The sequence below is a fragment of the Lissotriton vulgaris genome, chromosome 9, assembly GCF_964263255.1.
Source record: "Lissotriton vulgaris chromosome 9, aLisVul1.2, whole genome shotgun sequence".
Lineage (NCBI taxonomy): Eukaryota > Metazoa > Chordata > Amphibia > Caudata > Salamandridae > Lissotriton > Lissotriton vulgaris.
The window spans coordinates 571256429-571269508 of record NC_141697.1 but is presented as its reverse complement, the minus strand read 5'-3'; the positions used below and the strand labels follow the sequence as shown (position 1 = coordinate 571269508).

Here is a 13080-nt window from a genome sequence, read left to right as displayed (position 1 = left end):
CCTTGCACGCAACCAGTTCGCATCCCAAGCACCTCATTGCTAGTATCCCCTATGGAGAAATCCTAAGGATAAAAAGGATTTGTAGCAATGAGGAACAATTTGAAAAGTGCAAATCTGATTTAATAATCAGATTAAAAGACAGAGGATACTCTACCAAAACAATTAGGGAGGCAGAGGAAAAGGCCAAAACTAGACCTAGAAGTAGCCTTTTCACAGAGGAACAATGCCCCAATACTGCTGGTGCAACCAGCCTAGTTCAGACACCAGATACTCCTAGGTTGATTACTACGTTCAACAGAGAGGAACGTCCGATCAGGTCCATTATAAATAAGCATTGGCCTGTAGTTCTGACAGATAACATCCTACAAACTAGGATAGCTGCCAAACCTGTAATCACCTTCAGAAGGAGCAGCACTATGGGCAGCAGATTAGACAGAGTATCCCCTGAGATTAAGAAAGTCACTACCTGGATGCCTACTAAGAAAGGGTTTACCAAATGTTCTACATGTAGAGCGTGCAAATTTGGATGCAACATGACCTCATATCACACGCCCTTCAAGACCACTTCCAACCCAATAACAGGCAATTACACTTGCAAGACTGAATATGCTGTATATGTCCTGACGTGCACCTGTGGGCTACGCTACGTGGGTAGCACGAAGCTACAGGTGCACGTCAGGATTTCGCAGCATATTAGGGCCATCTTACACAGCGATGCAACATATCCTGTTGCAAGACATTTTAAGAAAGTACATGCCAACAACATCAACTGCCTTTCTTACTACGTAATTGACGCTGTAAACAAAAAGAGAAGAGGGGGCAATAGAGAACGCCAACTCCGGCAATTAGAGACCAAGTATATCTTGGACTTAGATTGCAAATGGCCCAACGGGTTGAACACGACGGAAGACATGCGGAGTTTTCTGTAATAACAAGCTAGTTACAGCATGGTCTTAAACACGTTGGTTCATGTACCTCAGTCTTGTGTGTATATATGAATTTGTCCTTGTCAATAGAACACATGTACATAGTTTGTATATATTTCTCCCTCATTTAGAATTTCTCTCTTTTAAAAACAATGAAGTTTAAACAACTGTTTTTATAATCAATTGGTTTTTGGGAGTTTTTACGAATACCTACATTTTTCCATGAATTTATCAACATGTATTCTTGTGGTCAATGGTAAATTAGACCCTTCAATCCAAATTTGATTATTTTGAGAAATTTGCACCATTCTTTGCACTTGCACTTTACTATTTTGTAAAGGATGCACTTATAAGCACTTTTTTGAACCCTCTCCATAGTTATAGACTATGTATGTGTATAAACTTAAAAAACTGTTTTAGGGGTTGATTACAACAGATAACAGTTCAGCTTTGTACAGGGTATTTTGATAAAACGGATTTAACCGGTTATTTATTTTTCCCTGAATTACTGCTTGTAAATACGGTAATAGATAAAGGTTGTTTAGCCTTTTTGTAAGAAGAAATTTTAAAATACAAGAACTATAACTATATTTATTTTTTATAAGTTCTGTGGCATATTTTAACTAATGAAATTCAAGTTTTAGATTACTTGTATAAATGTGTTTAATATGTCAATTGTGATATTCCGTTCCATTTTACAAGCGGTAAAATTGTCACAAAAAAAGAAAGCTACAATGCACAGTATTTTTTCCATGTTAATACACATGTGGTCTGTGATGCAAACAGTAGGAGGGGCGCTTTTTGCACTTTAAATTGAAATCATGGTGTATGCAACTTTGTGACACGTGATCAAGGGCTTACGGGCTTGAAACGCGTTGTGTTGGGTCACTGAATAAAATATTGCCCACTTGAAAAGCTCCGGAGGTCTGCGTCTCTTTCCTCGCCTGACTGCCGCTGGGAGAACTCAGGAAGTGGTTTGAGGGTTTCCAGATATATATATATATATATATATATATATATATATATATATATATATATATATATATATATCCACGGACTCCTCTCGATCAGGAAAAGGATGACGAGCCACACCACCAGGTACCGAAAAAGTTGTTTATTTAGGGCATAAACAAACAACGCGTTTCGAGCTCAGTCACAGCTACATAGAAGCAAATGAACCGCACTCACAGGGGGGGAACATTTTCAGTAAACTTCTTTAATCCGATATGGACAGACGCGTTTCAGCGTCAAGCCTTCTTGAGTGTCCATTGCACCCGGAAAATGAAACCTTAATAAAGCATTCAGCCCATAAGTCATTAACATAAAGAAAGGACATATCGACCTTGTTAAACGTGGGCGCCATTTTGACACGATGTTATTAGTTCATTAGCTTTGGCCAAACATACACTTATGCATGACAATTCAACATAAAAGTGAGCCCATTGTTATCCTAAGTGGCTCCACACTCTCTCCTGGGCTGAGTAGCCTTCTGGGACCTGTAGTCTCTCTGTATGCAGGTGTCCCACGCAGCGGGGAGAAGTCCAGCACTGTCTCCTGCTGTGACTCCACCCCCTCTCCTGGGCTTAGCAGCCTCCTGGGACCTGTAGTCCCTTTTAGCGAAAGCAGGAGTCCCACGTAGCAGGGAGAAGTTGAGTCTATGTAGTGCATGTTGTGGTGTGGCTCCGCACTCTCTCCTGGGCTGAGCAGCGTCCTAGTGAATGGTAAGAGAGTATGCGAGGCACGTATTTGAGGTCTGTGAGCCATGGAAGGGCCTCCTGTGAGGAGAGCCAAAAATCCATATGAGAGTGAGTGTCATGTACATGTAGTATTAGGAATATGCCCTATCCCCCCGTATCTTGCTCGCCACACCTCTTGGAGACCATCCACGTCCAAGATGCTTTTTAGTATCTTAGCGGCCCAAGGATGTAGGGTTGGCACTGTCCAGTGCAGGGTTTGTAGTCAATTTAAAATCACCTCTCCACAGGATATTGCTGGTGGATCATCGTCTGTATAATGTGAGTAACAATGTTTTTAGAAACTTGAGGTGTCAACATTGGGGTCATAGGAATTAATTAACCTCCCATATGGTCCATTTAATTTGCCCTCCATATAAATATATCTGCCTTCAGGTTCTGTATGTAAGAATATCCAGTGAAAATATAGAGTTTTTTTTATAAGTACAGTAACACCCCTGGAATACATGCTAAATGATCCATAATAGGAAGAGTGGCCTGATGCTCGGGTGAACATATTACTGGCAGTCAGCACTAAATGTGTCTCCTGTAGGAACCCTATTTCTATATTGTGTCTATCCATATATGTAAAAACCTGATATTTATTTTTCGGGTTACCAGGGCCTTGGATATTTCATGTGATTGCATTATTCTTGCTTATTAGTAATGGTGCAGAATGTGGTCACAGAGGGTTGGTATGTGCTGGCTTAAAACCATGTTGTGGGGAAATACAACGTGTGTATCTCTGTCAGCAAACACATTAAAAACAGAAACCTGTCTATATCCTCCTCCCTCCCATCCACACAGTTGTCCCCAACTATCAGTGTAATACAATTTTTATGTCAATCCTTCCCCAAAACAAAACAATTTGCATGTTGCTAAGAGGGGGTTCCAGTGACAACCATCACCTGCTGCTTCCTTGTTACAGTATACCTCGAGTTAACAGAACACAGTGAACACAAAACCTGGGCTGCTAGGTATGCGGTATGCAGGTGAGGTCACCCCGAGGGTCAGGCCCAAGATACGATATCTATGATATGAAGGCAGCCCACGACCCCATGATTGGATGGCCTATGCCTGGCATAGCATTGAAAATTAGGTATTCTTGTTCGTTGGGGCCAGTCAAGTTGAGTTGTCTGAACAAGAAATGTGATGAGGACTTCATCTTGTGTTAGCGAAGTCTCCTTGGTTTGCCCTCTTTCTTGGTGAACTTGAGTGCTTCTTTACGAATACTGAAGCTATGTGGGTGGTCCACTAGCTGCACACAGAGCCAAGCCGGGTAGAGCATAGTGTATTTGATATATTTAGCTCAAAGGAGTTTTTAGTGTCAACGAATGCAGGGGACCCTTCTCTTGTGCTAGCCACAGAGCGGTGTCCTAGTTGCAACAGTTCAGCAGTTTTGCAATAATTGGCCTGGAGGGGTCTCCCGCTGGTGGGCTGGGGCCCAAAGACCTGTGTGCCCTTTCCACAACTAATGGTTCAGAGAAACTATTTCTGCTAATGAGTTCAGTCAGTAAGGATTCGATAAAGGGCTCTGGCTTACACATGGCCGTGGTTTCTGGAAGACTTAAAATGCGAATGTTATTTCTCCATGATCTGGATTCCAAGTCTTCATGTTTTGCTATGACCTTCATGAGATCGTGTCGCTAAACTATATCTTTGATGATTGGGCTCTCGTCTTCCAGATTTTAGATCCTGGATTCGGGTGTCTTTAAGCGTGCCCCCTGTTTCTTCAACCTATCTTTCATGAGGTCCATCTTTGCGTTTAGTTGGTCTATCTTAGTGTCAATTCCCTTAACGCTGGATTTCATCTCTAGAAGGATTGCCTTTATATCCCCTTCCTCACTGTCGCAGTTGCCTGGTGGCACCAGGTAAGTCTGTCTAGACCATGTTTACTCTGTTTGAGGTCAGATTTTCCCATTTCAGGAGCTATGGGGGTACTTTCTGTGTTGCAAGTGAGAGGGGAATACAGGTTCTGGGATGTGTTCGTGAGGAGAAGGGGTGCAAGTTCCTTCATCCTGAGCTTCAAAGGATAGCCAATAGTTGGGGCCTATCCTGTACTCCACCAAGCTCCTCCAGAACCCGAGGGTTATGCCTTTTTTTGTAGCCCCAAGTTGTTCACTAGTGCATTATTCATGGCGTTAAGATGTTGATTCATAACCCCTTTCAAGCATGTGACCCACTCCGGTGTCACTTACTGTGCAGCAAAGGGTTCTCCCACAAGGAGCAACAGCAGGGATGGCCAGTCAGCTGTAGTTAAATTGTAGGCACTAGGTAGTGTGAGCCCCTTGCAGTCTCTCTTCTGTGACCTTGAACCTAGTAGGTTCTAATAGGATTTGGCCTATATCATCGCCCAGGTACTCGGGCTGCTCCAAAGACCATTAAATCTTTCCTGCAGTGCCTGTGGTCTGAAGGGGAAGCAGGGGACAGGGGGATGAGGTAGTGTGCCACCCACTTTCTGCTGATTTGAAGGGCTGTCTCTCCTCACCTCCTCACGCACAGCCCCTGGCAGCCTGACAGAGCATCTGTGGGCCAACTCCGCTGCCACCATTGATAGGCCTGCTGCAGCCAGGATGTAAGTTGCAGGTCCTCGGTTGTACAGCAATCAATGCTCCGTTGTTTGCGCCGGTCGAGATCGCCTCTTAAAAAGCGTCCCAAGTGTAGTATGTAGGATTTGTAATCTGTTAGTGGACCTAGGCGGCCAACTGGCTGGTAACTAGCCCGTCCCTATTTATATATAATTTTAACATTAATCTGTATTTATAAAAAACTAATATATTTATATATGTATTGACTGTTTTAAATAATGTAATTAATTTAACATTATTTCCAATTGGGTTTTATTTTAAGTCCCTACCTACATTATTTTCTATCAGAAGGTGTTGCAGTGCCAGTGGTTGGGCATGTGTAGTGCTGGACTAAAAGAGTGTAAGTTACGACAAAAGTGTAAGTTACACGTGTAAGTTATTACAAAAGTGTAAGTGACTACAAAGGTTCAGTTTGTGAATACCGAAAAGTAGTAAATTTACTCCAAAGTATAAACTTACTCAACAGTGTAAGATACCTTTGTGAATCAGACCATAAGGAATTAAATAATTAGAGAATACAAGAGAGAGTGATTGATGGTGGAAAATAACACAACACCCGCAAAGAGGGAACCATGAGGTTTAAAATGAGACTGACAAGATCAAGTAACGAGAGAAGCAAAGCAATCAGTAAGAAAATGGGCAGAGAGCCAATCGTGGAGTTGAAGCTTGCACTGAGCATGCATAAACAAAGGGCCCTGTCTGTGTCGCTTTTCGAACTTGGCATCTTCCTCCCCAGCTGTTATGGCCTGTGTCTCCTTCTCCCTGGACCTCTGTAACACCTCCCCCTCCCATTCTCTTGTGCTCTCTCGATCTTGCTGTTTGTCTCCATCTCTCACTTAATCTCTCCCTCTCTTTCCCTGTCTTCCCAATTTACTCTCTCTTCTTTTCCTGTTCGATTTTTTTAAATTGTTGTGAGTTATACAATTTGTAATTTGCTTTGGTGTTACACCCACTTTGGCAGTTAATAAAGTTACACAATGAGTAGAATGTTTCTCTAAGTCATTCCTTTACCTTTTCCCTATTGCGGCCTTCAACATATTTTTTTCTTTTCTTCATTCCTCTTCCCCAACTTCTCTAAATATGCATCTCTTTACTCTCACACAGCCTATGAGGGGCTGAAGCCTCTGAGTTATGAGGTGAATGAGGTGTCATCTGGCCAGCTGCTGAATCTGGAACGAGAGAACCAGGATCTGAGGAGGCGCCTACTGGCTTTAGAAGAGATGCGCGCCTGCCAGGACCAGAAGGCGACCAGTGCAAAAACCCAAACTCTTGAGCAGGAGAACCGCAGCCTGGCCCAGTCGGTAAGCCTGAAGGAGCCCAGTCATTGTCTCCTCTTCTGTCTGATGGATTATATCTCTGTTCTAATTGTAACTTGAAGGGGGTTCTTAAGTTGTTTCTTTCCCTGTCTTATGCAGCTATGTATTTGTCTGTGTGTTGATTAATGTTGTCTTGTGCTGCTTTCTAAGTTTATTATTGGTTTTATAATTTAGCTGAGATGAGCTTGTTTTACATTTAGACTTCATGGGTAAATTATTATGATAGCAACTTTTGTATTTCTCTGAAAAGTTGAATCATGGAAACAACCTGCACTGCAAATAATTCGTCCTGTATTAAATATTGAAAAATTATATCAATACTTTTTAATCCTAAATATCCATTTTGTTGTTGAGTTAGAGATAAAAAATAAGAGCAAAATTACTTTAGTGGAATTTAAAGTATTGGTATACTTTAAATTCAATTGCAAAGGAAATGGAATAAAATCATATCTAATCTAGTTTGTGAGATTGCAGGAATGGAATTTCGTTTATATAATACTGGGGTGAATAGAGACTTTCCTACTATGGAAAAATGCCCAGTGTTACTTCTGATCAATGAAAGTGTCATATTGTTCCTTCAGAATAACGGAGTTAGAGTCTGATTTAGAATTTGGCAGATTAAATACTCCATCACACAGGTGGCGGATTTCCCAGTCGCTGTATTATACAAGTGCATGATATGCAAAGTCACGCATAATAAGGTGGACGGGATATCCATCATGTTGTAACTGAGTGACCAGTCAGAAAAATTCTAAATCAGTCTCCAAGTACCTTTTTATGAGTGCCCCTTTAATTTCACCCTGGGGACAAATCTGCTAGAAACAAGCCGAGTCTCAGTGTAAAATACCATAGTGAAATGAGGAATAACCAGGGGAATCCGAACCTGGAATTACTGAATCCCCTGGTAGTACAGCAAACTAGAACTTTGGCAAGTCAGATCACTCTATCCATGCCCTGTTTTCCCTACACTCGACCATTAAATTATCAGTATAATAATTTGTCAAAATTGTTTGTAAGCGACTGAAAAACAGAGAGTTCAGACTAAACTTGAAGCGTGGGGTTTCCTTCTGAAGGCTGCAAGGATGTAGCCTCCTCCATACATGGACTTACTGTGATTCAAGCCGTCAGGGCTTGGAGTCATTCTGAATGCAAGCATTATTCCTGTATAGGAAAGGCAAATTCTTATTGCAATTCATCGAGCAAAGGGTTTCACAAGCTTATACAGCAATGTATACTTCCTTCCTTCCGATGTGCCACTGGAAAGTAAGTTAGAGTTTTAGCTGTGCACTTCCTTGCCAGCTATTTAAATCTGATGCTGGTGCTGATATGCAGCATATGTGTGCAACTGACACGCTGACAGCGTGCCAAGGCAAGCCCGTCTGTGCCCGACTGTGCCTGGCCATCACCAGGAGCCAGGACCCCTGCTCCTTCATCACCAGACTCAGGCACTCTGTAACAATGATCTATTCTTCGGATAATCTGCATGAAGTTGATAAATTGCTTAAGGCCTGTGCCTCTTCAGAAACCTATTACTGTGGTCTCTTTCCTCTCCAACTGGAGGATCCGGTAGCTTGTCTACACTATAGAGTTAATTGTTCTTACAAGGTTTTAAATGATATAAGTGTATCATCTTGGCCGGTCTTTTCTGGTAAATCTAAGACAGCTGACATCCCTACTGTTGGACAAAGTATTTCTAATTCCACTGATAAGTCCTTAGCTTTTAATTGGCTAGACAGCATTTTAATAAATGTCGATCCCTTTCTAAACACGTGGTTAACCTTTGGGTCTTTCCTCGACATCACCTGAGGTTGGTTTCCTCACCGAAACCAGGCCGAGCCCTTCCTCTACCCCTGACATTTCACTGGCTCTCGCTAATAACTTCTGCATTTTTAGAGTCAACAGACTGGGTGGGACAGGAAGGGGAATAGCCATCATTTTTAAAGACACCTTTAAATTGTTGATAACTGATGCATCACAGGTAGACTGAGCAGAGATATGTATATTGAAATTGAAACTTTCTTCTAAGGTTTGTTGGAAAGGCGCCAAAGTATATCATCTGCAAGGGCAAAAAAAGGAGTTCAGTCAGCATCTTATTGAACATATTGCACATCATGTTTTGGACTCTAATCAATTTGTTCTTCTGGGTGATTTCATTTATCATGCGGATGACACCACCAATTTAGAGGCAAGCCAATTTATTTCAGATTTAGTTACACTTGGCCTGCACCAGATAGTCAATGGACCTTCTCATTCTGCAGGACACACTTTAGATTTAATCTTTACCAAGGCCTTATCTCTGACTTGTGAAACACTGCAACTTTTACATGGTTGGACCTCCCTCATTGGTTTCAGGATCCCCAATCTAAAAGTGACGGATAAACTACCTAAAGTTCATAAAATGCTATCCAGACACTGATGCAAAATCACTCCGGACTATTTTGCTCAGGACTTTGTTTACTGCCACTTCAGCAGTGTCATATGTTGACCAAGCTCTTTCTCATTATCACACAGCTTTAATTTGGCCTCTGTCAATATTGCCTTTCATAAATTGTACCCCAATTTCAAACAGGGTTTCCATACACCTTGGTGCACAGCTGATCTAAGGACAGAAAGCATCTTGTGAAAAATGAGAAAGGCGGTGGCGGCACTCTAACACTATGATTGACAGGGAAGTCTGTAGAGCAGCCTTAAAACTGCACCATCGCAATATAGACACGGCCTGGAAAATTTCCATTTCCAATCAAATCTGTCTTGTCGGAAATTTGCCCAAAGTGCTTTTCAAAGTGCTTAACGATTTCCTTAATCCAAGAGCTTGTGCACCAAACATGCAAGTGTCACAAACCCTCTGTGATTCTAGGACGAGCATTTCGATGACAAATTCAAATTCATCTATCAGAACTTTTTCCCAGTTCGTCTGGGGCGCTTAATTCTGCCTTGACCCATTCTGATGGGGCCTTAAGCTTGGGAAAGTTCAGGGCTTTTTCATTAGAGGCAATTCAAAAGGTGCTTGTAGCTGTCAAATCTGGTTCTCCTTTATATATCTGTCCTTCCAAGATCCCTGCTGCTCTCGCTAATCAGCTTGCCCCTGAGGTACTTTCCTTATTCAAACTGTCAGTAAATACTGGGAAAATTCCATTAATGTAGAAGGTGGCTCAGGTCATGCCGATTCCAATAAAGGCTAATATGCCTCCTTTCATCCTTAGCAACTATCGCCCAATCTAGTTGCTCCATTTGCTGGTCAAACTATTGGAAGGCCTAATAAATGATTAACTCACGGAGTACCAAGAGACTAATAAGATTCTCAATCCGTCTTAATCTGGCTTTGGGAAGGAATATAGTATCCAGGCAATAACAATATAAGTGGCTGACATTAAAATAATTATACAGGTATAGATATCAAACACAGGAAAAAGAGAAATCTTCTAAAGCAAATAATGTAGTCATACATGAAATTTAATCACATTTATAAAAAATGATGGGTACATTCAATCAGATACAGAGTTATAACAAAATATAAAAAGAGAATACAATTTTCAATTTTAGTAGTCTCTAGTATTAAAAGGAAAAGTTAAAAACTTGTGATAATTTCCATAATTGATTTACAATAGATGTTCTTCTGCCAACGCGTTTCGACGCCGAAAAAGCGTCTTCATCAGGGCAACAGCATTTATCTATAATTCAAAAGATTATATTATTTAGACATCTATTTCCTGTGTTTAAATGAATAGATTTTTACGTACGATTCTAATATATGTATTCAAACAAAAAAGCCACACATTTCCTGTAAAAGAGACATAATATACAGCAAAATAAGGACACAACACAACATATGAACATATAATAATACAATTTACCTCTATAGTTTTTATACAAGGACACACCTCCATACATTCTATAGTAGGGTATAGACATTTTCTTTTTTATCTTCTTTCTGCATTTTTCCCCCCTCCCAGTCATATAACAAACCACAGAAATTGTTACAAGTATAAATAACCAATAAATATAAACTCATTTATGAACAGGTTCTTATAAATGTCAGACAGATAAAGGATAGGATTTTCACGTCTGTAGAGACGTGAAAATCCTATCCGCATAGATTAACAAATGAATGGCTGTCTTTAATCATAGCTTTTAAACCTTGAATTTAATTAAATTAAAAGTAAATTCATGCCCCTTTTTCACCCTATCTTTATCTTGTGCACTTTATCTGTCTGACATTTATAAGAACCTGTTCATAAATGAGTTTATATTTATTGGTTATTTATACTTGTAACAATTTCTGTGGTTTGTTATATGACTGGGAGGGGGGAAAAAATGCAGAAAGAAGATAAAAAAGAAAATGTCTATACCCTACTATAGAATGTATGGAGGTGTGTCCTTGTATAAAAACTATAGAGGTAAATTGTATTATTATATGTTCATATGTTGTGTTGTGTCCTTATTTTGCGGTATATTATGTCTCTTTTATAGGAAATGTGTGGCTTTTTTGTTTGAATACATATATTAGAATCGTACGTAAAAATCTATTCATTTAAACACAGGAAATAGATGTCTAAATAATATAATCTTTTGAATTATAGATAAATGCTGTTGCCCTGATGAAGACGCTTTTTCGGCGTCGAAACGCGTTGGCAGAAGAACATCTATTGTAAATCAATTATGGAAATTATCACAAGTTTTTAACTTTTCCTTTTAATACTAGAGACTACTAAAATTGAAAATTGTATTCTCTTTTTATATTTTGTTATAACTCTGTATCTGATTGAATGTACCCATCATTTTTTATAAATGTGATTAAATTTCATGTATGACTACATTATTTGCTTTAGAAGATTTCTATTTTTCCTGTGTTTGATATCTATACCTGTATAATTATTTTAATGTCAGCCACTTATATTGTTATTGCCTGGATACTATATTCCTTCACAAATTGTTGAGCCCTGATCCAGGAATCTGATTGCACTCAGGGGGTCCCTGTTTATTACCAGTATTAATCTGGCTTTGGACCATAATATAGCACAGAGACAAATCTGGTTTGCTGTCACTTGAGCGCATCAGATGCGCTCTTGATACTAATGGTCCATCCATGCTTCTGCTATTGAACTTGCCCGCCTCATTTGATATGGTGTCCCATCCTAGGTTACTTTGCAGGCTGCAAGAGATTGAAGTCCACTGAACTGCTCTTCAATGGCTTGGCTTGGCGATTTCCTTTCCAATGGAACCCAAACCATCACCTTGGGTTCTTATAAATCTCACACTCTGTTGCTGGACAAAAGGGTGTCCCAGGGCTCCTGTTTAAGCCCTTTGCTTTTGAACATGTGTATTGCACCTCTCGCCAAGATGGTTAAAGCTTTTGGGTTTGATATTATCTTATGCAGATGACACCCAGATTATATAATCTCTCTGGACAACGATTTAGCCAAAGCAAAAAAAAACGTTTCCGCTGGAAGGACAATAGCTACAGGGTTGATGGAAAACTGTCTTCAGCTGAACGCTGGGAAAACTGAGATAATGCTGTTTGGGCGTGCCCAACAATTATGGAAATCTGATTGGTGGCCCAGGGGGCTTGGCACAGGCCCTACACCTAAACAGGTCGTCAAGAGCGTGGAAGTCTGTCTCAGTCAATCTCTGACTGTGAAAGAGCAGGTCCGTTCAGTTTCTGCTCCTGGTTTCAAATGTTGTGTCTTTTAAGGAACGCCTTCCCACTTCTTCCAATCACAGTGAGGAAAACTTTAGTGTAGGCTCTTGTTATTTGCCGTATGGACTATGAAAACACCTTATTGGCCTCAGCTAATGAGATACTTTTATCAAAACTACAGGCCATTCAGAATACGGCAGCCCACCTCATTGGTAATCTCCCATCTGGGACTTCTTCGGCTCCCCTTCTTCGATCCTGTTTTAAACATTTGCTGCCTTACGTATAAGGCCCTTATAGGAAAAGATCCTAGTTATCTTGACTTGAAGCTTTCTCACTATTGCCCTCCTAGACTTCTCATATCCAGCAATTAAGCATTGTTAACTGTTCCCTGGGTCAGAAAGTCCCTTTCTTGGGACAGGTCTTTCTCCTACCTACCCCCTCATTATTGGAACGAGCTACCGCTACACAGTAGAACATGTTCAGATTACTTTCTTTTTAGGAAGAGACTGGAAACAATACTGTTTTAACTAGCTGGCCCTTTTTGTCTTGACCTGTGGTTGTGCTGAGATACCCCTGCTGAGGTGATTCATGCGCATTATACATTTTTATAATATAACATAGCATACAGCTGTTAAAATGTAGTGTGATGCTTATCCATTTTACCATATTGGTGGTTGCATTCTATTAGCTGACAATTATTAGGATTTTAGTGTTTTGCTGAGATAATTCTGTGGGAGAAATGTTTGTAAGCATTTTTCACTGATATCGCTTTTAGCATCTGTAAAGTTTTAGTAGCTGCAGCAGAGCAAAGCAAACCATAATTGAGTTGCATCAAGGCTGCTTTTAATTGTATTTACTGGAGTTTTACTAATGAGTTCT

At 40.4% G+C, this 13080-nt stretch overlaps 1 protein-coding gene across 1 annotated transcript in view; it reads left to right on the top strand.

Annotated features, from left to right (window-relative positions):
• Positions 1-13080, top strand: part of LOC147691849 (uncharacterized) — a 323118-nt gene that overhangs the window by 151852 nt on the left and 158186 nt on the right. Inside the window, exon 13 of the mRNA XM_086938124.1 lies at positions 6352-6548. Coding sequence (XP_086794250.1) covers positions 6352-6548 — 197 coding nt within the window. The remainder of the gene's footprint in view (positions 1-6351; positions 6549-13080) is intronic.